This window comes from Drosophila pseudoobscura, chromosome 2, assembly GCF_009870125.1.
Source record: "Drosophila pseudoobscura strain MV-25-SWS-2005 chromosome 2, UCI_Dpse_MV25, whole genome shotgun sequence".
NCBI classification, from domain to species: domain Eukaryota; kingdom Metazoa; phylum Arthropoda; class Insecta; order Diptera; family Drosophilidae; genus Drosophila; species Drosophila pseudoobscura.
The window spans coordinates 26,442,192-26,469,281 of NC_046679.1; the positions used below are offsets into that span (position 1 = coordinate 26,442,192).

Here is a 27,090-nt window from a genome sequence, read left to right on the forward strand (position 1 = left end):
AGACCGAAGAAGGGAGAGCAAAAACTTATCCACCTACGCAGGCCGCTCTCTCGATTTCTAATTCAAGCGCGTCGGGTCATCGCTTTTCGTTTCGTAAATGTTTGAAAATGGTTAAAAAAGGTTAATATTATTGAATAATATCGGAAAAAAGTGTCGCGCAGTCGTGTGGTGTAGTTTGCAAATGAAAATATATCCCCAGAGCAAAAAAAAGATCAGATGGTGTGTAAATATGTGTTAAAATGCAGTGCAACAAGTTTATTTTATATTTCTTTTACATGCAAACCAATTGTTTGATGGACTTTTTAAGATTTTTGTGTGAAAAATGCAGCGAAAATGCCAGCAAAGCCCCTCGGTCCAGTTTTCGTTTGGTCACGCGGTTTTGCGGTTTCACCGTGTGGTTGGGTTGTGTGCGCGGGTGGGGTGGGGTGGGGTGTAAAGAGAGCAGCAAACAGCATGTGCATCGTTTTTGTTTTTGTGAGTGCGAAAAGTTCAGAAAGTGCAGAATGGCTAAGTAGCTGTACAAGCTGAGGAGGGGAAGCATAAGCAACAGAAGAAGTGAGTGACAATGAAAGAGATGAGAAGCAACATGAATTTACGAGCAATAAAGGTGAGTGAGTGGCATGAATGAGCCTTTATACATGAACATATGTATGTATGTACGAGTATGTATGTGCATACTCCCGCGCAGCTAATCCTCTTATCGTTTGAGAGCTCTCCTCTTAACAGTTTGAACAACTTCTATTGCAATTTTGCCTCTCCCACACTCGATCTGTCCAGTTCTTTAGTTGTGCGCTCTCTCTCCGTCTCTTTCACCCACGCTGATCAGCTTATGACGAAACGAAATGCTCTCCCCCTCCCTCTCTCTCTCTCTCTCTTTCTGTTCGCGCTGGAATGGCGCTTAAACTCAAGCAATTAATGCGAGTAAAATAAAAAGCAAGTGCCACTCTGGCCGATGGCCGCATAGATAAACCCGGCAATTGTTCGCCTTTTTGTTGGACAGCGTTTTGACTTTTGTGATACTTTCAGAGATAGCTCTGCCCCGATAGAGGGCCAACGGAATGGGACTCTATTCTCCTATGTATGTATGTATGTATATTCCTTGCATATATTTGAATGGCCTCGAAAGCTCGTTCAACCAGGTCCTAACTGTGCCACAAGCACAAGCACACACACACACACACATCGCTGTCACACTCTCGAAAGTTTGGTTCGTTTGCCGACACGCGGCGGACGACACGGCTCAAGCTGGAAAACTCAAATAGGAATCTGCAAGGTATTTACCTATGCGCCACACTCTGAAAACCCCAAAAACCCAAGCCCTGCAACACTCCAGGATCCAACTGTAACTCCGACTCTGAACTCGAACTGAAACTCCAGCTGCCAGAAGAATGGAAACTTTTATGCCCAGCACCAGGCACCGGGCACCTCGCTCTCTCTCTAGTTTGTTGTTTACCACTCGCCCGCTCCCGCTCCCTCTCCCGCTCTCCCTCTCTTTCTCTTTCTTTTCACGACAACTTGCAATTTTCCAATAAGAGGCAGGGAGGTACAGGGTGGCTGGGAGCTGGGAGCGAAGGTAACGCCGAAAAATTGTTCAAGCACAAACAACGCACGTTATAATATTATAAAACGGAAGGCAGGCAGCGGCAACTTACTCAAGCGATAAAGTTAGTGGAAAGGAGAGGGCTAGCGGGCTAGAGGGATAGAGAGGCTTCGGGGGGGGGGGATGCGGACCAACCCATCAAGACGTAAAACAGCTGCTCTTTGGACAGAATCCTGCTTCAGTTCAGCTTCCACGCTGCCTCCTGGAGCCTCCTCCTGGCAACAAATCGTTGAAATAAATGAAGCGCACTGGGCGAAATCAGCAAAAGTTTTCTACAATTTTTCTTCACTTTTGCAATGCGCCCCTGCCCCGTCCCTGCCTCTGCCCTGTCCCTGACTCTACTCTCTCCAATGCGACATTTTCGGATTTCGACTAATGCTTAGTCCTGCCCCAGCCCCTGCCCCTGCCCCTGGCCCTCCTCTCTTTCACTTGCTGTCGTGTGCCCTCTCTTTCTTTCGCTTTTTCGCTCTTTCTTTCCTCTTCCATTGTGTTGACTTACAAATTTAGGTTTCGTTCGACGGCAGCAGCAGCAAAAGTTTGTTTTTGAATTGTAAGTAATTTCTGATACCTTCCGAAAATCCCAAACAGAGGAGGAGGGGAGGTTGTCTAGGCCAGTGCGAGGGAGGGAGAGGGAGAGAGAGGGAGTACATGTGTGTGCATGTGTGCGTGTGCATGTGTGCGTGGGTGTGTTCTCAATTTCATGTTCCACTCAGATTCAGAATTTCAGTCAATTAAAGTGCCAGAAACCAGAGACCAAAGGCATGTGTTTTTGCCTGAATGCCGCACCCCCCCTCCACCACCGCTAACCACACTTCAGCCCTCCCCCCTCGCCCTAGCCGCCACTCCCAGCAGTTTGTCTCATAAATTTGTACATATAACTGTCAAAAGCAATTGCCCTTAGCCTTTGCGGCAGTTTAAACTTTCTGGATGATATATTTGTATATGGCATAAATACGTATACGGCTGGCACACGCAGACTCCCACGCACGCTGACACGAGGCATGCCACAGCGAGGTAGGATCAAGGAGTTCCATTTGAGAAGGAAGAGAAATCGCTCTCCAAAGAGAGAGAGTTTTTAGCGATCTATTCAGAAAGTTTTATGCCCCAACAAAACACCAATGAACTCCTGCCACTGCCACTGCCACCTCCACCCTCCCGTCCCCCCCTCCTGCCACTGTTTTCCATCAAACAATGAATAGTTGATGCGCGGGCGGACAGCCGCAAACTGAATTTTCCCAATTTCCACGTGGCTTTGGTTTTGTTTTTTTCCTCCTTTCAGCCGCTGCCCCCGTGCGGGGGAGGGCAGGGGTGGAGCACGGCGTGGGGCTCTCGCCGCTGCACAAAATAGTGAATTTAATTTGCATCAATTTTTAAACGGTTTAGTCGAGCGCACACACAGAAATAGCCAAAAATTGCCAGAAATTGCCAGAAATTGGCAGGAATTGATGAAAATTTAGTGGGGGCCGCCGAGAGAGAGTTTTGGTAAATAAATTTATTATGTACGCTGCTGCTGTTGCTGCAACAACGCGTGGCAGAGGCCACCGAGGGAGAGGGTGGCTCGTACTCTTTGGGGAGACAGCTGTCTCTGCTCCTCAGCGGATCTGTAAGGATCGAAGCACTTTGGGGAAAGATATAGCCTTGCCTCCGGACTCACACACACTCCTGCCACTTGCCACGTGCCACACCTACTGCTGTGGCAACTCTCGCGTGACAGCAGCAGTAATGCAAATCGGCGTATTGTGCCCTGACAATAGCAGATGCCGTGACATTGTTGTCGCTCTATTGTGCGGAGCCCACGCGCAATGATGGTTCGTTCTGTGGCATGCACCACCCCCACTCCAACCGCCCTCTCTTTGTGGAGGTGTCCGTGTGTGAGAGACTGTGGCGGCCACTCAACACGACAGTCAATTTATACTAATTGTAAGTGTCACATACATTTGTCAAAATTTAAGTTATGGTCTCGCTCCACTCGAGTTCGTGTGGCCCTGCCACGTCCTGCGGTTGTTCTGCGGCTCTCCTCTGGCTGTTGCTGATGTGGATGCCACAACGTGGCAGCACGGCGCTGCTGCCGCTCCTGTTCTTCATCTGTTCATCTGTGAAAAATCGTTTTATTGTAATCTGTTTGTCCTACAATGTCTGACACCCAAAGAGCAGCATGCCACAGGGGAGGGGCAAAGGGCAGGGGCAGGGGCAGGGCTAGGGGCAGGGGCAGGGGGCGCAAAAGTTAAAGTGGCCTTAAATGCTTCACAGCTGTTTTCCCTCGAGGAACTTCGGCCATTCACCAGAAAATGTGCCAAAAATTACAGTGGAAAAGAAGTTTTGTAAGCTGCTTAGCTGCAACTTGTGATTAGCACACACACCATGCCACACGCCCCCGCCGCCGCCCCCACGCCACAGAAGCTTGCGGCTTGCGTCCTTCATTAGAGGAAAAAAGCAAAGCAAAGCAAAGCACCCCCCAGGAGGTGGAGACCCCTCGAATGGAGGCAAAAAGCCCAACGAAAATGGAATGAATTTGTGGAAAACCGAACGAAGACATGCACTTAATGGGAGTGAAAGGGACAGCAGGGCAAGAAGGAAGAGAATATCAAGAAGAGACAGAGAAGAATGGCCTGGGAATTCCATTCATTGAGCAAGGAATTTCCACACACACACTGAGACAGAAAGCAGCCCCAAAACAAGTCGGAAAAATCACACACACAAAATTAGCAAATCAATAAAATATTTCAGAAAAGGAATGCAATGCCACATCCCCCAGAAACCACCCCCACCCCCACCCCTTTACGCACACAACATTCCGTCCGTGTGTCCTTCCATCTGTCCGGACGGACATTAAACACATTTCAATATTAAATATTTTACGGCCACATATTCGCTTCGACATTTAATCCACTTTAATTGAGATCTTGTCCTGGCAACGCCCCCCGCCCCCTGGAAAGCCAGGGAAATATTTGCAGAAATGTTGGCAGAAATCAGAAAATTACTCAAAAATGCATGCCGCATAATTCCGCATTCCATTTGAGGGGAAACGGATTGGAGGGGATGCTGGAGGCACTGGGAACACTTTCCAAACTGTTCCCAGAGCTGTTCCCTCTCGAGTGCCTTCAAAGATCTTCTGGGAAGGCTCCATTCCACTTCCAAAAGAGGATCTCGCACAGAATCTCTTTCGAAATCTCCATTCCCTCCATTCAGAGGCAGCGCTCCATTCCTGGCAGTGCCTCCAATCTGCCAGTGATGCCGGCGGCCACTTTTCCCGCTGGCAGGGTATAAGCCTTCTACATTTTCTCATTTTTTTTTTGGGTGGGTGAATGCCTGAGTGGGCACCACCACCCCCCACCCCCCACCCGCCCGACCGCCGCCCGCTGCCTGGGCAAATTTAAATGTTTTTAGTTAAAGCGGATTAAAAGTTCGCTGCATGCCGCACATACATAACCCATGCCTCGTGCCTCGTGCCCCGTGCCTCGTGGCTGTGCCTCCTGCCTGCAGCAGAGCCTCCTCGCAGCATTCCTACCCTCGTAACCATGTGGCCTACTTTGGGTTCGGGCTCGGGCTATGGCTCTGCTAACCCCATGCATAATTAACGTGGCCCTGGCATGTCCTGCCACTGGTGGTGGCACCCCACAGACCCCTGGCCTTCTCCGCTACAGCCACTGCCCCTCCAGCTGCCTCCAGCCACCTCTGGTGCAAGGATCTCCTCTACGCACATCGAATTTTAGGCAAGAAATTGATGGCCCGGCACCGAATAGAACCAAAGCCATGGCGGGCCGAAACGAGGCGTCTATTTTATTGGCAAGGCATAAATTATTCCCCCCCGAAACCGAAAAGAAGAAACTTGTAAGCCGATGGCACAAAATTTTGATTGTCTTTCCAGTTGGAAGAGGGTTGCAGCAGGGCAGGAGAGAGAGGGGGGAGCGGGAGAGAGAGAACTTTTCCAAGAAGTTTCATAAATTGTGGGGCCTTCCTTTCAATTGAAAATTAAATAGTGTCAGGGATTATGGCCATACAGAGGGGGGGGGGGGGGGGAAGACAGGACATCTGGTCGGGGCTTCTGATTTAAGGGGATATACATACTACGTATGTATGTGTGTGTGTGTGTGTGTGAGCGTATAAGTTGCATTTACAATTGATTTAAAAATCCCCAACAAAAGCCACTGTCAACAGCTATCTCCATCTCCCTCGCTGCCCAGCCAGCTCTCTCGCTCTCCCTCTCCCTCTGTCATTCTTGCATTGTCATTTGGTCCGGCACTACGTACGCCTCCCTCCCTCTGTCCCTCTCTGTCCGTCTCTGCAGGCATTCATGCATGTGTGGAGTCAGCGAGAAGCAGTACCTCCCCTCCCCCTCCCCCCTCCCTTTACCGAAACCCACTCGAACGAAGTGTGAACGGCCAGGGGCGGCAGGGGCAGGCAGGAGGGGGAAACGGGGCATTACGGTGGAATGGCGGCTGCTAACGGTAACAGTTTTCAATAAATACTTTTGCCTACGTGTGTCTGTCCCTCTGTCTCTCTCTCTCTTTCTGCCTATCCATGTGTGTGTGTGTGTGCGACGACGACTATGAGGTGTGTAAGTGTGTGCGAGTGCAATGCTGAAAACTTTTTTGCCTGCTCATTTCACCCGTTGTTTCTGCTGCTGCGGCGACGGCGGCGACTATACCCTGCCACAAGGAACGAGAGAGATGGACGAGAGACTATGGACTTCTCGCTAGGATCAGGATTTGGCTCAAAACGAGGCTGAGGAGAGAGAGAGAAAGAAAGAGAGATAGATGCCTTCATGGGAACGGAATGCAGGAGACAAATTGTAGATTGAGTGATCGTTTTCAAAAGAGTGGGAATAACAGAGGGTCTGTAAGAGAGAGAGAGAGAGAGTGTGTGGAACGAGGGATCAGCTCAACAAAAACATCAAACAAGAGAGAGAGAGAGAGAGAGAGCTAAAGGAAGTAAAAGCCCTGAAGAGAGAGCATAACATAACATTCCCCAGAATTCCCTTTAAATTCAATTTACATCCTCCCCAAAGGCGAGTGATCGCCTCCAAAGGATCTTAAATCCTCCCATTGAACCCTCTGAACCCAATCCACCTGCAATCCCTCATGGATTCAGGGTTCAGGACATTGTTTTCGGCGGGTGATTTACACGCCGGATACGACGGATACAACGGATGCGGAATGCGTATCCGATGGAACGTATAACTAATTGCCGGGCGGACAAGTGATTAATCCCGCCATGGAATCGCGGAGAGCATTAAGGCTTCGATCCGCCGATTCGCCGTTTCCCCGTTTCCCCGTTGCGACTTTTCCGCGCTCGCCCCCCCCCCCCCCCGCGACTTTCCCGCTGAATAATTCAGTTTCTTCGGTGCGATTTTTTTTTAGCTTTGCCACATTTTCCTGTGCTCTTTTTTTGTGTTTTTTTGACTGCTCATTTCCATGACGCGCATTGTGCAGAGGCGTGCCCCAGAGCGGTGGGGCAGGGCACGGGCGGGGGGCGTGGCGTGTGCTGAAAACTTTGCGCTTTGTAATTGTGTAATTATGGGAAATTAAAACTGTTGGCAAAACTTTTCTGCACACACACGGTGGCGGCACGGGGCTGTGGCAAGGGAGGCGAAGGGATGTGTGAAGGGATGGGGATGAGGGTGGGCATGGGGATGGGGTGGCACAGAGATAGTTTCGCAAATCGATAAATGTTTTGCATTGCAGTTGCAACTTCAGCTAGTTTTTCCACGGAGAGGCACACCCGAGACCCCCGGTAGCCGGCAACCGGCTCTGATTCTGATTCTGTTTCTGTTTCTGCCTCTGATTCTGTTGCCTGATTCGGTTTCCTGGTTTCTGGTTTTCTTTTTCCCTTCTCCCAACTCTCCTTTATGTACGTGCAACACCCCCCGGCCCGCCCCGCCCCCCTTCTTCCCCCTTTTTCGAATTTATGCAACTGTTTTCAATGAGTGAGCGATTTATGTTAAGTACACATGTTCTCATTGGATTCTCTGGGTTCTAGAGAGAGGGGAGAGAGAGAGGAGGAGACCTACAGAGTGGGGGAGGCGTGGAGGAGCGGATGTGCGGTGGTGGAGGGGACAGTGTGTGGCACACACATAAAAGACATCTGCAGAAAATGAGTGTCGCAAACACGCAAACAGATACAAGGACAAGAAGAACGAAGAACGAAGAACGTTGCACGTGTGTGCTTGTGTGTGTGTGTGTGTGTGCCCCATAACAATAAAAATTTATTTTCAACTTTTTATCATACCCCCACCCCCTCCCAGCCAGCCACCAACCCCCTACCTCCACCGCTACCCAGGCATACCCTTGACAGGCAGCAGCCCCCCCCCCCCCCTCCCCCCTTCTGCCCACCCCACATGCCACTGGCTGTGGCAGCAGTGTGCCTGCCTCTCGCTCGCCCACTGTTTCCTCTGGCCATCGTCGCACTCGTACGTATACATATTATTATAACGCATTCGCCTAGGTGTACGGCCATCCGCCTGAGCAAAAGAGCGGAGATTTCCCTCCATCCGTCCGTCCGTACGTTTCGTTGGTGCGCAATTTGTGTGCCACATGCCCCTCTTCTTCCTCCTGCCTGCTGCCTCCTGCCTGCTGTGTCCTGTGCCTTTGGTTAACTGCCATATGTGTGTGTATCCTTGTGCCTGCAGCCAAAAAGGAGGATGTGGCACTGAGTTCTGGCTACGTACAACAGTGCCACATGGACTATCAAATTGTATTTGCAGCCAATACAAATGAGCATACGGCAGGCCATTTACCAAAAGCCAGGATCCCACCTACGCCCACTCCCACTTCCACTCCCACTCCGGCCACGCACGCCCCCTTGCGGCATCAACCACGCCCACTTGCTGGCCCACTTACTAGCTCTATTCTGCTGCTGCATGCCTCATGTCCATGTCCATAGGAATGAAATGAAGCGATTTGGGGCTGCCATTTAACCCATTAACGACGACACCTCCCCCACAGGACACAGCCACCCCACCCCCACTGGTAGCATCTCTAATGGAATAACTGCGATAATGCCCCAGCCACAACAGCCTGCCACACACGCATCCTCCTCCAAGCAGAGGTAATATTCATGAAGGAGGAACTTAAGCCTCAAAAAAGGAAAAACATTGGAATTCCTGGTGAATTTACTGCTTTTTCGGGGGGCATGCAACGACTCCCCGAATGACTGACTGTTTCCCCAGAGATGACAGTCGTTAAACGGAACATCACCCATCACCCATCAACAAGCGACCGCAAATTAATTCGTGTGTCATCAAAACAACAAAAAAAAAGAAAGAAGAAAGGGAGCAAACCCCCAGAAAAACGCACACAACAGATGAGGGATGCTGAGGGACAAACGGATGATGGAATGATGGGATTAAGGGGTTAGTGGAATGAATAGAACTTGACACTTGTGCAACACTGTCACAGCAATCAGTGTTGCACAATTCAAAAGAGCATGTAGCATCTGAGAGCGATCAGAGTATGTTCCAAGCACCAAAAACACTCTTTAAATGGTTATGGTATTACCTAACCAGTGTTGTAAAACCCATTTCAGTGTTGTAAAGTGTTGAAGATATCCACGATTCGTAGAATGATGACAGGAACACTGCCGCGAATATTCAGTATGTTCTAAGGATGTGCACACTCTTCTAATGATTAAACAGTGTTGCACAATTCAAAACAGTGTTGCATCAGGGAGGCGATTATCGAGTACAGCGATCAGAGTATGTTCCAAGGACCAAAAAAACTCTTTAAATGGTTATGGTATTACCTAACCAGTGTTGTAAAACCAATTTCAGTGTTGCAAAGTGTTGAAGATATCCACGATTCATTGTACGAATATTCTGTGTGCTCTAAGGATGTACACACTCATCTAACACTTAAACAGTGTTGCACAATGCCTAGCAGTGCTGCAAAGTGCCACAAAAACCAAAGGAGCAACGAAACAAGTGACAAATGAATATGTGAATAAGTGAATAAGTAAATAAATATTCGTACCGTAAACACTTTTGAATATTGGATTGCACTGCCATTCGTTGCACTTGTGTGGGGCACGGCACTTGTCCGGCTTGCAGCAGCAGCAGCAGCACCAGCAGCATCCACTTTCATTTGAATAATAATTTCGTGTATTTGTCTCTGGGTTTTCCGGGGCTGTTCCGTAGGCTCCTGCCTGGGAGGAGTCCTGCCTGGGCGGAGGCCTGCTACGAGTATGTTGAATAATTAACCCGAAACTTGATTGCTTTCGAATTGGCAATCACTTGGCCGAGCATCTAATCCTGTTTGTGCGGGCATTAGGGGGTTAAGCTCTTCTGCTGCAGCTCCGCAAAAATTCAATTGCTGAAAGGAGGAGAAGTGGCAGCAGCAGCAGCAGAGCAGCTGTCAAAGCTTTAAGCAGCGCAGAAAACCTTCGTTATTTCCAGCATTCCACTCAATCTCTAGTTGGATTGAGCTGCCCCTCGTGCCGCGCCGCCCCGCCCCGCCCCGTGCCACATCCTTTAGGGACGGAACTGCTGCTGCCACTCGTCATAGCAGTCGTCTGCTGCAATGTTGCATGTCAGCTTACAAGCATCGCGCTTTTTATTGTAATGTCGTATTATAACTGCTGCAACGTCTTCGAGGAGACGCGACCTGGGGACCTGGGAGGCATCAAGGAGGGAGAGAGAGAGAGAAGGAGACTCAGGGACAGATAGTCATCCGCATTGAAGACAATCGCTGGGGCACGCTAATTGGAAGAGTAAAAGGCAGCAGCAAGGGGCAGCAGCAAGGGGCAGGAGGGGCCACAGCAAGAGGCAGGAGGGGCAACAGCAAGAGGCAGGAGGGGCACGAGGAGCAGCAAAAGGAAGCACGAAAATCTGCTGCAATCTGATGATGAAAATGGGGCTGGCATTTTTTAAAGACCCTTTTCCCATAAATCGCATAAATTTGCTGATGGCTTTTTGCACCATGCCCCGTGCCCCATGCCACATAGCCCATGGCCAATGGCCTATTATGTATTATTATTATCCCTTGCCACCACCAGGAGGGGGCATGGCGTGGCATGCACCTGGCCATAGCCATAGCCATAGAGCGGAGGGGGTGTGGCGCGGGGGGAGGGAGAAGCATTATGTTTTCTCTTTTGGCCACACGGATATCCTGCGGCCCAAAACACCGACACACACAGATAAAAGAAGGAAAGGATGTGGCTGGCGGCAGGCGGCAAGGGGGGTGGGTGGGGCTGGGGCAGGGTGGACACGGTGGCACGTAGACAGAGGCTTACGCATGCCGCAATAATCCATGGCATAAACATTGGCAAATCCGTTTGCGTTTTGTACAAACATGGCTAAAACGTATTGGCAACAGAATTGGTCTAAAGAGAGCGGGCGCCACAAGCGGTGGAAGGGGGGGGGGGGCAGTGGCAGTGGCGGCACAGAAAAGAGTCAAAGCTGCTGAGAGTTGGACGATTATTTCTGTGGCACGTGGATGCGTTTGTTAGCATTAAGTCATAAAAGCGTGGCAGAGGGGCAGACGGGGCAGGCAGGGGGGGAGAAAGTAGAGAAAGTGTAGAGTGGGCGGCCGAGAGGAGGCATTTCTAAGCGGAGGATAAACGGAGGAACAAACAGAGAGAGAGAGGGGGAGAGAGAGGGAGAGAGAAGGAGAGCAATCGAGTAGAGTATTTTCTATGGAATCCGAAAAGAGTCGCAGATGAAAAGGGGTCAAAGGGGGGCAAGAGGGTTGCAGAGGAAGTGCCACACAACTAGAGGAAGTTGTCGAAGGACTAAGGACTCTGCCATTGGCATTGTCAGGCTGTTTATCGTTTGCTCCTGTGCAAAGTCACTCGCATACCCCCAAAAAGGGGCAAGCAAACGACAGACACAAGAAGAAGAGCCACAGAGAGGGGAAGGGAGGACGAGTGAGAGCCACGGGGCAGCAAGAGCACAATGGAGCAACGCTTTGGGGCCAATTGCGGGGACAAACACACAGAGAGACGGAGAGACACACAGACAGAGAGACGGACACAAAGACACAAGACTTTTGCTTGCCATTCCACCTGCCCACCACCGCCCACTCCACTCATCTTTCAATCTTCCAAGCAGCAAGTGGTTGCCTCCTCCTCCTCTTTGCCTCCTTAGCTTCCTCTGCTCCTCCCCTATTGCCCCTCTCTCCACAAATTTTCCTTTTGTTTTCCCTTTGCAAACTCTCCAGCAATTTTGTGGTTCCCTTTGCCTCTGAATCTGTCTCTCTCTCTCTCTCTCTCTGTGGCATGCCCCATTCATTCATTGACAGCAGCAGCAGCGGCAGCAGCAGCGTGCCTCGTCCTTGGTCCTTCGGTGCTAATGCAATCTCACCTTGTTATAAACTTATCCCAGCAGCCATCTCCTTAGAGAAGTTCGAGAACCTCAAAGGGGGGGGCAGAGCAGGGCAGGGCAGGGCGGTGCGGTGCTTTCCTTATCTGCTTGTGGGCCAATTATCGGCTAAAATATAATCGAGTGGCGGAGACAGAGAGATAGAGAGAGAGACAGAGAGAGAGGACACGATTGGTAGATCCGATAAACCGATTGCCCTGCAGCCGCAGAGGCATTTTCCACTCGATTGATCTGCTGTCAGAAACAATATGGGGATTATGCTGTTGCCACCCCCCCCCCCCCGCAGCACCCCCCGGGCAAATATTTTGCCAGTAGGCGTGGCAGGGGCTGAGACATGCCTCTGTGTTTACCTTCAATGGGAATCGTAGCCCGGTATCCCGGTATCTCGGTATCCCCTTCGATAAATATGTATCTTTTTATCTACGAGACGACGTAGATATTCCCCTATGCAAATGTCGATTGGTCGACGGAGTGGATCATAAATCATCCCAAACGAAAGCCGAAAAGGTACCGAAAGGTGGGAGGAAGAGGAGGAGGAGGAGGAGGAACAGGAGGAGGAGGAGGAGGAGGAGCAGGAGGAGGAGGAGGAGGAGGAGGAGGAGGACAGGAGAAGGAGGAGGAGCTGGAACAGGAGGTTGAGGAAATTATCCTAAAAGTTTTGTCCTTAATTTATTTGTAATTTTCTCGCTGCCTGGGAGTTGGGCTCCCTCTCTCCCCCCTCGTCGCTCCCCCTCGCCCTTGGAGGATGCGGTAGGGGCCTTTAGTATCTGATTTCTGGGTTTATTCGCTTAATCCCTTGCTAACTGCTTGAAGAACTAAGTTTTTCTCAAGAGACAGAGACAGAGAGATATAGAGAGAGAGGGAGAGCGAGATAGAGAGAGAGCTAGCTACTCCTGCACGCATCCTGCGTTGTACGCACACAGTTTTCCACACACTTTCCATGCAATTGGCCACAGAATTATTTTCCCTTCATTTGCCAACCGACACTTCGGCCTCCCCTCCCCCTACCCCCCTCTGTGGCACCACCCCCACCCCTTTGCATGCATCCGATTAGCAATTTCCATGCACTCGAAATGAGGGGAAAGCAGAGAGGAGAGGAGAGCAGAGAAGAGCAGAGAAGATTTCATTATGAGAGCTGCTTGTTTCTCCTTCCCTCCATGTGCTCCACTTCTCTACCCCCCTCCCCGCTCTCCCCGCTCTCCCCACTCTTCGTCCTTAAGCACTTTCCATGCATTTAAACAATTTTCATTCTATTTCATTTTCCATTTTGCAAATGCTTTTCGCCCCCTGCTGCCGTTTGCCGTTGCTGCTGTCAAAAATGTTGATGGAAAATTTCATACATTTATTTGCCGAAGGAGTTGGAAATATTTGTGCACAGGTTTACAAAGCACCGATTGATACCCTGGACACACGGCAGAAGAGCCTTTAAGCCTGCCAGGAGCTTTGTGGCAGAGAGAGGGAGAGAGGGAGAGAGAGGGAGGGAGAGAGAGAGGGAGAGAGGTGTGCTAAGCCCCACTGCGAGAGAGAGCCAGAAGTTTTCCTATCTAGCAGGGACTCTCGTTGGCAGGGAAACGAGCCAAGCCACACTGGGAGAGAGAGAGGGACCACTCTTTGGGGGAGGGGGAGGGGGGTTATTCCCCATAAATGGGATTACAGGATGTATAATCATGGATATTAATCCCCCAGGGTATCAATCCCTACAATCCACTTGCACTGGCATTTCCACTTGTATTTGTTGTTGTTGTTGTTGTTGCTGCATGTTGCATGTTGTTGTTGCTGGTGCGTTTCATTCGTTCGTACGTTTCTAAGCCATTAACTTTGCCACTCACTTGGGGGGGGGAGAAAGAGCTGCCACAGAGCGGCAGGGGGAGGCTTCACTCTGCATGCAACTTGAGTGAAGAGGGAGAGGGGGGAAAGAGGGGGAGTGGTGGTGTGGCAAGGAGGGACGACAAGTTGCACATATCGTAAAATATTTAACGCTTTTAAGAGTTCTGAGGCGAGCAGCAGCAGCACAGGGAAGGTAATCTCTCTCTCTCTCTCTCTGGGGGCATGCCCCCCACCGTAAGTCATCCGCTTAGGAGAGGCGACCATTTGTCTAAGTCTCTCTCTGCCACACTTGCCACAGCAGCATTTTATATTAAATTTTAGTGAAAAAAAAGCGAAGCAAACGAGAAAGGGCTATCGAATCGATGTATGAATATTCTCTGACCTTTCCTCAATAAATTGTTGGTCCCCTAATCCCCTCACCACCCCACCCCTCCCCTGCCCACCCCTCCGTTCCCTCTCGTGTGGCAAGGAAAATTTGGACGTGATTTTCGCTTCACGCACGCATGCCGCACCTAAGAAGAGGCAGTGGCAGGGCGGGGGGGGGGCAAGGGGGGGTCATGGACTTGTCTCAGGGATTGGTTACGTTGTCCCATGGTCCCGCCGCCACCCCCTGGCCCCGCCCCACGTCCTGTGTCCTTCCTTTGGCTGTTTTCTATGTCGTGGCACGTATTTTGGATTTCTGCTACATTTGAACTTAATATTTCTGCCCTCCCCTCGCTGCCCCTCTCCCTCTTTCTCCTCTGTCTCTGGTGGAAAGTGGAAATTTGCTCGCTTTTTTGGCAACATCTCTGTTTTAGCCAAGGGAATTTCCTTCGTTTGCTTTGCCTTTTGGCGTGTTAATGCCTTTTGGCTATCAATTGGCCATTATGTGCCTGGGAGGGTCGTCCTGCTGGCTCCTGGCCCCACCCCCACCCCCTCCTTGGCTGCTGTTTCTTCCGCTACATAACCATTACCAGAGACTCCTGTAATTCCGTTGTGATTTGGGATTAGGTCTGGCTCTCTCGTTCTGGCCAAAGGAGAGAAGCGCCAGACACATGAACACGCCATAAAAATATCTCGGCCAAAAGGCAATTGAATAAATTGTGACCTTTACATTGATTCCACGCGCTGCCCCCCCGCTCTGCCCCCTCTCAGCATCCACTGCTTGCCCCTCGAGTAAATAAAAGTTGAAAAACCATTTATTTTCTTTGACTTTTGCACCCTTTTTCCCCTCCGAAGCACGTAAGCTGCTGTCCACTGTTTGCCACTGCCACTGCCCCCTGCTCCTGCCCCTGCCCCTCCTCCTCCCCCTCCACAGACATGTGTGTGTTTTTCTGCTATTTTTAAAATGGAAATATAAATACATGCTTCATGTTGGTTTAGCCACTCGCCTCCTGGTAGTGGCTCCTCCTGCCCCCTGTAGTTTTTTTCCGTATCTGTATCTACAGTTGTTGACCCGCACACACACACACAGATACACACACACACACACACACACAGACTGTGGAACATGCCCGAGTCCCGACCACAAACTTCGGTCTATTAATACGCGCAAATAAGCCGCTTAATTAGTCTTTCATTTTTGGGGGCAGCACTCGGTCGTCGTGCCACACCGGGCTCTGGCTCTCTGGCTCTGTGGCTCTCTGCCTCTGTGGCTCTCTGGCTCTGTGGTGGCAGCAGGCCACAGCTCTAGTGGCAGCAACCACCGGCTGCGGCCAGTAGCTGTCGGATTTTCATTGGGGCATGTGGCAGTGTAGCATGGGGCGTATGCATAATGAAGATGATCGAATCGAATTGCCCAAGCCCCTCCGCTATCCTCCGCTACCCTCCACTCCCCCTCCTCCCCCCTCCGACCGAAGCGACAGCCAAATCGGACGTTAATTAAACGCCTGCCATAATAGGATAAAAAACTTTAGCCTCTGCGCCACTAAATCCCCCCCTAACACCCCCCTCGTCCCCCCCTCGCACCCCGGGGTACGCCCCTTTAAGCTGCCACAATCTGTGGCGCCTCCTGCGTCCCCACGCATGGCTGGAAATTAAGAAACATTTAGTGCGATGGGAATTTGATGTTTTTGTTTTTTTTTAATCACATAAATATTGGCATTCATTTAATTTGGAGGAGCTAAGCCGCACTGGGAGAGGGATATATGTCACTGCCAAAGAGAGAGGCACATCTGGGAGCTCCTCTTTTTCTGGAGTGCGGATCCAGAGGGTAGAAACGAGAGCTTTCTTACCTGCTAAGCCACACTGGGAGAGAGCCGCGACTGGCAACGTGTTTCCTTCAAATCCGATGCCGAAAAATGCCTGAAATTCCTGAAATCAACCCCCAAAAAACTTCCCTTGGAAGAACATTAAAGAAAGATCCTGTTTTTTTTTAACCATAACCATATTTTCTTTTCATTTTTTTTTTATTATGGAGAAACATTTTGTTGTTTGTTTGCATTTTGCATAAAACAGAAAAACATACTCGTACTTTTAGCTTTCATTCGTGTTGTTTTTTGTTGTAATATAATTTCTGTAATAATTTGTCTATTCTTTGGATGCCGGGGGATCCAATCCAAGCATCCAAGCATCCGACCATTTATCCGCTTGTAGCTTAAGTTAATCCTTTTAATCGTTTTAATCGTTTTAATCCTTTTAATCCGCGCTTAAAACCGAGGCTTCTGAATGTACAATTTATCAGTAAATGAATATTTTACACAGTAACTAGATGATGGACTCTACGTAGAACGTTTTTCTTTTTGTTTTTCTTTTTGTTTTGCGTGTTTTTGCGGCTGACAACCAGATAAAAACCCTATCCATAAAATACACCGAATAACCATCTATATATCTTTGTATCCTTTCTATTTGGAGTGCAAGGACATGGGGCATAACCTAAAGAAAGGAAGGCCTTGGGGGGGAGGGGCAGGAATATTTGATCCGGAAATGTATCTAAAAGCAGGAGAGGCACAATCGGACGCATTTCCCTGGCCTTCAAAGGAAAATTGTGAGGGGTTTGGGGAAGGGTGGGAGTGGGGGTGGGGGTGGGGGTGGGGGTGGGGGTGGGGGTGGGACGGAGGCACCTACTGTGGGAGGGGAGTCCTCCCCCTTCGCAGCAGGAACCTCTCAAAAGCGTGCATTTCCTAGAGGACTCCCTTCTGTCTTTTGTTTTTCCTGGCTAAAAGTTTCATCGTAATACTGCCAACCGCCACCTGCTTCTGGGCCAGGGCCTGGGGCTGGGGCTGGGGGAGGGGGGGTTGGGGTTGGGGATATCCTATATATGTATGTCTTATAGATAATACTCTTCGTTTAAAGGACACGCTGTATGTACACTGTAGTTCGTAATAAACGTCGCTCTCTGTCTCCTGCGAGTCCTCTGTCTCTCCGCATTAAATGCATTCCTTAAGGAGCCACAAAAGGAGGAGGAGGAGCAGGCGATGCAGTCATGTGGCAGCTTCTGCTCTGGATGTTGCTGCTGCTGCTTCCTCTGGCGCTCTGGCTGTTGCATCAGCTCCAAGTGCAGACATTCAGGAGGCCTGCGGCAATGTTGCTCCAGTTGCAGGTGACAGCCGCCGCCGACAGCCACATCGTCGCGATGGCGATGGCGACCAGTGGCAAAGGCAAAGGCACTGCTGATGTGTGGCGGAGGCGGCGCAGGAGGCAGCTGGCGCTGCTGTTGCCATGTTGCATGGCCGCCGGATGCTCCCCGTTGATGACGTGCACCACCACGGAGGCCGAGTCTGTGTGCGGAAAGGAAAGCCAAACGAATGTGGGGGAATTGCTAAAGAGGGAAAGGGAGAAGGTCTCACCTGAGCTGCTCGGGGAGCACGTGTAGTTGCCGGAGTCCGCCGGAGTCGCCTTGGCGATGAGCAGCTTGCTGGTGCGCGTCGAGCGCTCTGTGATGACGTTGATGCCACCGCGTTGCGAGTAATTCATCACCCGCTTGCCCTTGTACCAGTAGATGAACGACGGCGGCACCGGCGACTGCATCGCGAGGCACGTGAGATTGATGTCGCTGCCGCTCTTGATGAACAGCTCCGCGTTGCCCAGGATCTTGGCCCGCGACACTACGAGTGGAAAGGAGTGGCAAGGAGTGGAAAGGAGTGGCGCCCCCCGAAGGGCTCGACTCAATTAATTACACTGCCCCCTGCCCTGTCTCTCTGCGGCCCTGCCGTACTCACCCACGACGTTCAGGCGAAAGCCCTGGCTGATCTTCGGCTCCGTCGACACCTGGCACTCGTATGTGCCCGAGTCCCTCGGCTGCGGCGAGGATATGCGCAGCGTCCACTCGTCGGAGCCCTCGGAGTGCAGCGACTGGAAGCGCTGGTCATTCGTGTACGTCAGTATCCCCACCGTGAGGATGTGCAGGTCCCGCTTGCGAATCCAAGAGACCTTTAAGAAAGGGAGGTATGAGGAGTGCCGCCAAGCCTAGGAAATCTCTTATAAAGAGGTGTACGAGCTCTAGAAAGAGGTTTGCCCCCCACAGAACACTCTATTATTATGAATAATACGGGCTCTGATTTCTCTAAATCATCTCCCACTCCCACCCACTCCAGGGACGAGTGGGAGGGGCCCTGCTGGAGAGGGCGGGGGTTCTTCCGTGTGTGCGTGGGAGCCCGCCAGGGTGCTTTCACTGTAATTGGAAAACTCTTGACGTCACACAAGAACAGAACCATATTATTTCACAGTGTTTAAGTGCACCCCCCCCGCCTGCCCCCAACACTACAAAATATTCGAGTATATCCTTCGTTCCGGGAAGCTCCAGAGGAAGCCTTTACATTGGTTCTATTCTTAGCAACAATTCGGAGCATTGGCAGTGGAAGACCTCATAAATTAGGCTACCTGTGAGCCATCGAGAGGGGGCGTTGGGGCGATGGGGGTGGCGGGAGAGCAGCTCTTACCTCCTTCGTCCGTCGCTTGTTGCAAATTGGACAAGTTTAAATGCTCTTGCCCCAAAAAGTTTTCCCATTTGCAGGCGGGGAAGCTGGCTGGAGCAAAATTCATTAATTGCCTGTTTCGGGGCTTTGTCTGGCTTCTAATTTATGGCTGCATTTTCGGGGGTTACTTAGTGTCCTGTCCGCCGGGGAGTACCTGCCGGCACTAGTTTATTCCCTGGACTCCCCGTAGTTGGTCTTAATTTTCCGCCATTTGTTTGGCTTCAATTAATTATGGATTAGCGCTCGGCTGGGCTTAAAAAACCGAGCGCACAAAAGAGCCTTTTGATTTATTTTTTAAAATTAATATGCATTCATTAACCATTCGTTTCGCTAATTTTCAATTAAAATTAATTGCATTTTTCCAACCCCCCCGTCGGCCTTCGCCACGGCCTCCCAAATGCAAATAAGTTCAAGGCGACAGCGAGAGAGCGAGCGACCGCCCGAATGAGGCTCCAAAGTAGTCGCTCCTCTCCGCTCCGCTCCTCTCCTCTCCTCTCCCCGTCCGTTCCGCTCATTCATTAATTGATTAACGGCGGCAAGCGGCGGCATGTATGTGCAACATGACGAAACAGATCTGTCTTTAATTATGATTGATGGGGAGAATCCATTTCATTATGTCATTGGATCATTGGATCAATTTAATGCTCGCTAAAGGAGGGGCGTGGGCGGAGCTGCTTGTACAACAAATTAAAGCATAAATAAGCCTAGCCATAACCGAGGCCCAAAAGGTGCTTAAGGGGCCCGTAAACCATTAACCAGAGGACTTGAGGAAACACACAATGTTTCCCCTAAGTGAAAGGATGGATACCTGCGATACAAATGAAACGAAAAAATACTAAACCATACTATACCAATAAAATACTAAACCGATATCGAGGTGGCGTAACAGCATTCTTTTAGTCATTTATCCAGCATCTCTTCTTGTATTTTCTCTAGTCGGTTTTCAGACTTTTTCGTTGTATTTTGTTTAGTATTTTATATACATTTTTATAATATATTTTCGTGCTGGTATATCTTTTTATCCACCCTTCTGTGTGGTAATTGTTCCTTTATTCTTCAGTATTTATCTAGTAGTTTCTGGTATTTTCATAGTAATTTTTGTGGTATTTTTCAGGTAATTGTGCTAATATGTTTTCCAGACTTTTTCGTAGTATTTTGTTTGGTATTTTATATACATATTTGCTAGTATCTTTTCTTGATGTTATTTCTTTTTATCCTCTCTTCTGTGTGGCAATTGTTCCTTTATTTATTCAGTATTTTTCTAGTATTTCTGGTATTTTAATAGTATTTTTGTGGTATTTTTCAGGTAATTGTGCTAATATGTTTTCCACACTCTTTCGTAGTATTTTGTTTGGTATTTTATATACATATTTTCTAGTATCTTTTCTTGCTGGTATTTCTTTTTATCCACCCTTCTGTGTGGTAATTGTTTCTTTATTTTTCCAGTATATATATAGTATTTATATAGTATTTTCTGGTATTTTAATAGTATTATGTACTTTTTGTGGTATTTTTCCGGTAATTGTGCTAATATGTTCAAAATTTGTTGAAAATGTCCTGCGTCTGGGGTGAGTGGCAATTATTAGCCCATGCATATACACATATGTACATTCGAGAAAGATATCCCCCGAACTGCAGTTAAGTTTAAGGACCCCTAATCATCCCCTAGGTTGGAAAGCACATCAAACTACGCCCGACATGGCACTGGTTCATGGCACTTGAACCAGTTCCCAGAACAGCGCGTGTGTGGCGTGTGGCACACAGCTCCAACGGTGATTAAGCTTCGCTCACTCTTCCGTTGCACTTTCTTTTGCCACCATTCGCTTTCTCTCTGCTGAAGCGTGCCACACAAAATGTAGAAAAATCCCATTTAGAGGCAAATTTCGGTGTCGTGCTGCATATTGCGACTATCAATTAGCACGGAACGGAGGAGGCACAGAGGAGGCACAGAGGAGAAGCAGGCAGGAGGGGGGCACGAGGAGGCGAAAGTTTCTCGGTTGCCACATCTTTGAAAAGTGAATCCCGAGTCGGGAATCGTGACCCGTGCATTGGGAATCATCCGGCAGTCGGCAGCCGGCAGATGGAAGGATGCGAAGGCTGCGAAGGAGTCTGGGTGTTTGGAGACATTCGCCAATTAGCTGCATATAACAGGAGACAATGCGTTGTCAGGGTCCTGTCCTGTCCTGTTCTGTTCTGTCCCTCGTCCCTTGTCCTGTCCCTTTTCATCCTCCTCTGTCTCTTTCTTGTGGCATGTGGATTAGGGGCAAGAGCTTCTCGGTTGTGGAGCAGCTCCGACGCTCGTCTCTCGGCTCTGCTTGGGCGTTAATTACTCAATCCGACGACTGACTTGCTGAAAGTTGGGGCGTGCGGGGCGGGGCGGGACAGCAGGGGGGCAGGTCTTGTCTGTCGCCACGCCACAGCACGGCAGGGAGCGAGCGCTGACATCGTTGTCGCTTCCTGGTTCGACCGAGGGGGGGGATGGACAGGAAACGAGGGGCACGAACTGGTGGCAAGACACGGACAACGTAAAATTTATTACACCGCATAATTGCACAGCCACAGAGCGATTTCAGGACAAAGAAGGGTGCCTGCCACAACGGGGTGGCACAACTGTGGCATTGTGGCAGGGAGTCCGGGCACGGGTCCGACGCCTGTTGTTGCATTGCTAACAAATCGCTCGGAGCGGAAGCCGAAGCCGTGTTACAAATGTGCAAACCAGAACGAGCCGCAGCCATGGGGCATGTGGCAGGGGCACGAGGCAAGGGGCAAGGGGCCTTAGACCACCAACTTTATGGCGTAATCTTTTAAAAGTAATCTACAAATCTGCCACACGACCACCGCCGCAGGTCGTTTGTTCTGCCACATGCCCCCGTCCCCTGCCCCTACTGGCGACCTTTGAGGCCGGACCACTGGATTGACCCCGCACTTACCGCTCGATCGCCCAGATTCCGGACCCGACAATGGAGGAGCGCCGCCTGGCCCACGGTGGCAGTGACCTCGCGCCGCGAGGAGTTGTCGAAGTACGGCTGCGAGTACGGCGTCTCCCAGTAGTGCGGAGGCACCTCGCCGAACACCGCCATGTTGCCGCAGTCTGCAGAAAGGACACGGATACAGTGGGAGTCGATAGAGGGGACTCCCAGGACTCAGGGCAGGACTTACCCAGGAGCAGGAGCAGCAACAGCTGCCACAGCCACAGCGGCACACAGCTAATCCCCGTTTTCATCTTCATCGGTCTCTGGTACTCCTCCGACGACATATTCTCGACACGGTTCTCTTTTCCCGCTGATGGATTCCCTCTGCGGATGTGGTTTGTCCTTTTTCCTTCGTCTGCTTTACGATTTTAAGGTTTAATAATCTGCAAAGGGGGAAAAGGAGGGCGAGAATATTATTACCAACGCTTTTTATGGCCTCCAAAAAAGGTAAAGGCTGAAAGCAAATTATGCCAGGATGCCGCCAGATGCCGGGGAAGCACCCCAAACGGAGACCGAGAGAGAGAGATTCAAAGATATTCGTGGTAATTGCGGTTCCATCAAGGAAATTGCATTTAAAATGCGTTTCAGGTGTTAAAAAACGCGACAATGAAATGTTGGGGAGTCATCAAGGAGTCTTCTATACACGTTTATCGATTATCGTCGTTATCGAAACTTGAGCAAACGATGAAACATCAACAAAGTGATCAAAAATTCGTTTTTTAAGTAATAAAACAAACAAAGAAATCAAAGAAGATGAAGGCATAGCAAAAAAAACGAAAGATCTATTGTTCGAAACATGTTTATCGATAAATAATAGAGTTATGGCACAATTTTTAAATAGATGAAACCTCGAAGGCTTGTAATAATGCATCTCCTCAGATCTTCTATGAAATATGAAGTTCCAGCTAAAAAAACGAAAGATCTATTGTTCGGAACATGTTTATCGATAAATTATCGAGCTATGTCACAATTAGTGAATAGATGAAAGGCCTCGAAGGCCTATAATAATGCATCTCATCAGATATTCTATGAAATATGAAGTTCCAGCACTGAAATAACCACTGCATGGATAATAATCAATTATCGATAATTATCGAAACAATAAATGTTATCGATCAATGGCATTTTTATCAATGGTAGCTTCGAAGCAGAAAATCACGAAAGTTCTATCGAACTCCATTCAATTATCGATTAATTATGAATTATCGCACATGCTGGCCATTATAGAAATGAAATAATGACTGAAACGAATCACCGAATGGATTTCCTTATTACTTTAATCGTTCTTGAACTTCTATAATCGATTCCGAGCGATTTTTGACCCAAATCGGAACTAGATTAAGGCACGAATCGAGGTCCCAATTTATCAAATGAAATCGGGAATGGCGGTGCCCTTTCATAAGCCACTCGATGAAGCGGGATAATTACACACGACTTTTGCTGTTGGCAGGACCTTTCTCCAGGAATTAATGATACATATATCTCGCTGCTGGAGAGCTGGCAACGAATGTCTGGAGTAACAATTCAATCGAGCGCATTTCCCCGGAATAAATTGTCGGTAATTTCATTTCCGAACTGCATTCCCAAAAAACGCGAAACAACAGACGACCGACAACAGATTGTTGCAACGGGCACAAAAAGTGCGGCAGGAGGAGAGCGTATCTTGTTGCAAGAGTCTCGACTTCTACCCCCGCCTCGTGGATGTGGATAAGGCAATTACGGAGTGGCACAAAGCAGGGGAAGAACTGGGTAAAAGTCGGAAAACTTTGTGAAGGATGAAATTAAAAAGTTTCCCTGCAGTTGAGTTGTTCGTGTGGCAACATCCAGGCTAAACCTAAACGACCTTGTCAACGATATAGTTTTCCATCTTGGATAAATCAGAGACGGAGAGCCATAGAGAGAGATTTCTTAATTGGGAAAAGAGTCTCGCACCCCGCCAGGACATTCCCTGAGACTCCTCTTTTGCAATTCCTTCTCTGTTTTAGCTTTCCACCGCCTCTCTCTCTCTGTTTTCGCTTCTCTTCCGTTTCTCTTTGGTGGAAATTTGTCAGTCTGTGGCCTGCGGGCTCCGCTCTGCTCCGCCACTCATTATTTATGACTGACTCCAAACTTAGTAATCAGTCAGTGGTCCCCCCCTCCCCCTCCCCCCCTCCCAGAACCAGCGAAGGGTCTCTCATAATCCCGGGTCATTACTCAAAAATATACATTTGTTGTCACTCCAATTAGCTGCGTGACTCCGACTCCCCGAACAACGGACGGACTTTCGCAAGGGTCAAGCAACGTTCAACGTTCAACGGGTGGCACGGACCCTCCTTTGTGGTCGGTGGTCGGCGGTCGTTGGCTCCACCATTTGTTTTGGACACTTTTTCCGCATGGTGGGGGGATGGGGGTGTCCTTTGCCGTCGGCTTCTTGACTGTTTTCAGGCCTGCCATTCGTTTTGATGGAGAAAAAGGTTCGTTCTTTCGTTCTCATAAGCAGCACTTTTTTCGCGGCTATTACAACGGAATTATCGCCTGTCCGGGGCACGAGGTGTTTCCTATCTGCCCCGCCCCCCGACCACCGCCCTGCCCCCTGCCCTGCCCCCTTTCGGGGCTCCTGTGTTGTGTCCAGTCCATTTTTTGTTAGCCGTCTAGCGAATAACATTATTCCGGCGTCCGTTGTTCTTTTTCGACTTTTTCCAGGCCGCCTGTCAGTCAGAAGGACGAAGGACGATAGAGGGACACCCTACGCTACAGTGGACCCCCAATGGACGGTGGAGGGGGACAATCCCCCATCATTGTTTGCTTTTCTCTGACTCTCTCTCTCTCTGTCTCTCTCTCTGTTTCCCTTTCATCTGCTGTCCTTAGCCTTGTGTATCCTTGTGGCGCATTAAATTAAATTCCTCTCCTCGCCGCTCCATCTCTGTCTCCCCGCTCCCTCTCTGTCTCTACTTACGGCTTCTCTTCTCGAAATGACTTCCAAATGACATCAACGTCATCATCATCGGGGGGGGGGGAGACCCTCTCCTGCCTGTAGTCCTGCGGCTCCTGTGGCTCCTTTGGCTCCTTTGGGTTCCTTCTGGCTCCTTTCGGCTCCCTTTGGCTCCTTCTGGCTTATTCTTTTTGGGTTTTTAGCCAGGAATCGAATCGATTGCGCAATGCGCAATAATTAGCCAACGAAACAGAATTCACGGATCGACGAATCGACGGAGACGCGGCCCAAACACTGCCACACTGCCACTCAACACAACTGTTGCCTTCATTCAGTCAATCAGTCAATCTGTCAATCAAATCCGGGGAGTCCTTTCTCCTTTTTGTTTGGTTTATTTTTGGGTCTTTCGTGGGTTAATAACGCCACGGATTTGGGAAATATTTCCGTTTAGGAGTCACACACGGGGGCGACAGGCACCCACAGCCATGTGGCATGTGGCAGGGACATGGACACGCACCGACAGGACAACCGACGGCGACGACAGCGACAAGGACGAGGACGACGAGGGCTTTTGTATTATTATATTCCCAGCGACGTGGAATGTGGGATGCGGTGTGTATATGTTGTTGCCACATTAGGTGGCACAGCCAGCCCTATAGGTAGCCCGCACACTGCCACACTGCCACACGGACACACGTACACGTCTCACTGCCACACACACGCGAGGGAGGAGGCAGAGGCGGAGGACGATGGTCGCAGGAGCGGGTGAAGCCGGGGAGGGACTTCTCCAAGTCTCATTTTGTGTATCCGTCTGCCCGCCTGCCCGCCCGCCTGTCCGCCTGTCCGACTGTCCGCCCAGAGACGTGACCAGCGGCGCCTCCAAGGGATTTAGTTATTAAACGGCTTTTGGCCCTCGGATTCGCATTCGCATTCGAATTCGCCTTCGCCTTCGTTGTGCCTCCGTTTGTGGCACTCTTTAGTTCAATTTTAAATGTGGCACAATGTAAGAGTGTCTGCCACTGCCTGCTGCCTCTCCTGCTGCTGCTGCTGCCTCTGGGTTCTCTGGACTCTAGGATTCGTAGGAGATGCCACGCGCACGTTGCATCCTTGCCGTATGATTCGCGTACTGGAACTGAAACCGAAACCGAAACCGTGTCTGCCTTCGGAGGACACGGGCCAGAGCCTGCCTGCCACACACACGGCGGGACTCCGAAACACTCCGAATGCCACACGCAGGCGCAGGGCCCGACGCCAGAGAGAAAGCCTTTCTTTTTCGAGAGCATATCAAATATTAATTTGCCATCCATTTGTTGCCTCCCGCCGTCCGCCGTGTGGCAGGCAGCATGCTTAATGAGCAGTTTTTTGCCTGTTTTGTGTGTGTTTTTAAAGGCAAGGGTTTGACTCGCGTTTATCCCTCGGTTGAGCCTCTGGGCAGCCTCTGGAAAAACCGCAGAGTAAGTCGCAGGATCTTGGGCTCACTCTCTCTCTGCCGCACGCTCTCTTGCTCTCCCTCTCTGGCTGTGGCGACTCGCTCTCTCTCTCTGTGGCGCATTCTGGGTTATTAGCACAACCTGCCTCAACGACATGCCGCACGAGCGGACGAAACAGCAGCCACGAATGGCTGCGGACGAGCCGAAGGGACGAGTCCTGGCGAGACGAGACGAGTCGGGACGAGTCGAGACGAGCATAATATGCTGAATAGTCACGTACAAATGAATATTCGTAGTCGTAGTCGTCGCTCTGCCTGCCTCTCTGCCGCACTCGTTTTCTGGCATATTAATATAGTCTACATTTTGGGGCACCAGCCGCAGCCGCAACCATATGAGGCAGCACAGGGGCGTAGGCCTCCTCCTCCACCTCCTCCTCACATGAATGATTTACACTACGAGCCATGGAGGGGGTGGAGAGGGGGGCAAAGGCTTCATGGAAATGTGATTTTTACCGCAATATATAGGTATGTGTCTCCCCCCTCCCACTCTCCATCCCCCCCGTCTCTTTTTTATACCCTTCCCTTTTCTAAGGGGGTGGCAGGAGGCGGCTGGGGGGGTGGCAGAAACAATTGAACAGACAGTTATAGGCCAATTTCGCAGTTTATGTACATGCGTCGGCAGTCGTGAGAGATTTGTGGCATCCACAGGGTGTACAGGGGTGGGAGGGGGGTCGGGGGGGCAACACCTGTACCTACGGCCTACGGTCTGGCTGGCTGCCTCTCTGCCTGCCTGCTGGTTGCTGCTGGTTGTGGCATTGGTCTCTCTCTCCCTCTCCCTCCCTCTCTCTCTCTCTCTCTCTTTTGGCCATGTCAAATGTTGCGTGTTATGGCCCGCAAATGTTCCTGTCGAAAGCGTAGCCTCCCCCCCCACCCCCTGGAACGGAGAGGGGGTGGGGCTGTGTGTGTGTGTGTGGTGGGGGGGGGGGGAGGCATTTCAACGCATACGCCTCTTTGGCCTGGAGCATCATAAATAAAATGTCTGCCTACCCCAGATGGTCCCCCCTCCACCCCCTGCCACCCCCCCTCGATACTAGAAGGACGTCGTCCAAGTGGCTTCTGCCTCTTGACTGAAGGAATGCCCTGC

General features: G+C 50.2%; 1 protein-coding gene across 1 annotated transcript; it reads right to left on the reverse strand.

Moving 5' to 3' along the window:
• Positions 1 to 16,795: 16,795 nt before the first annotated feature.
• dpr4 (defective proboscis extension response 4) lies at positions 16,796 to 25,666 on the reverse strand. The gene is made up of 6 exons (XM_001359627.4): positions 24,542 to 25,666; positions 21,794 to 21,989; positions 21,565 to 21,725; positions 17,879 to 18,089; positions 17,507 to 17,764; positions 16,796 to 17,437 (listed from the first exon to the last, which is right to left on the reverse strand). The coding sequence occupies exons 2-6, from the start codon at positions 21,888 to 21,890 to the stop codon at positions 17,205 to 17,207; spliced, it is 960 nt and encodes a 319-aa protein (XP_001359664.2). The 5' UTR covers positions 21,891 to 21,989; positions 24,542 to 25,666; the 3' UTR covers positions 16,796 to 17,204.
• Between the last annotated feature and the right edge of the window lie 1,424 nt (positions 25,667 to 27,090).

What these genes read in the sequence shown, in the direction of transcription:
- dpr4 (XM_001359627.4), bottom strand. Translation starts at nt 21,890, where the DNA reads ATGTCGTCGGAGGAGTACCAGAGACCGATGAAGATGAAAACGGGGATT. An exon ending in GGAATCTGGGCGATCGAGCG is followed by an intron (nt 18,090 to 21,564) that starts GTAAGTGCGGGG and finishes CCTTTCTTAAAG; the next exon opens with GTCTCTTGGATTCGCAAGCG. An exon ending in CTTTCGCCTGAACGTCGTGG is followed by an intron (nt 17,765 to 17,878) that starts GTGAGTACGGCA and finishes TTCCACTCGTAG; the next exon opens with TGTCGCGGGCCAAGATCCTG.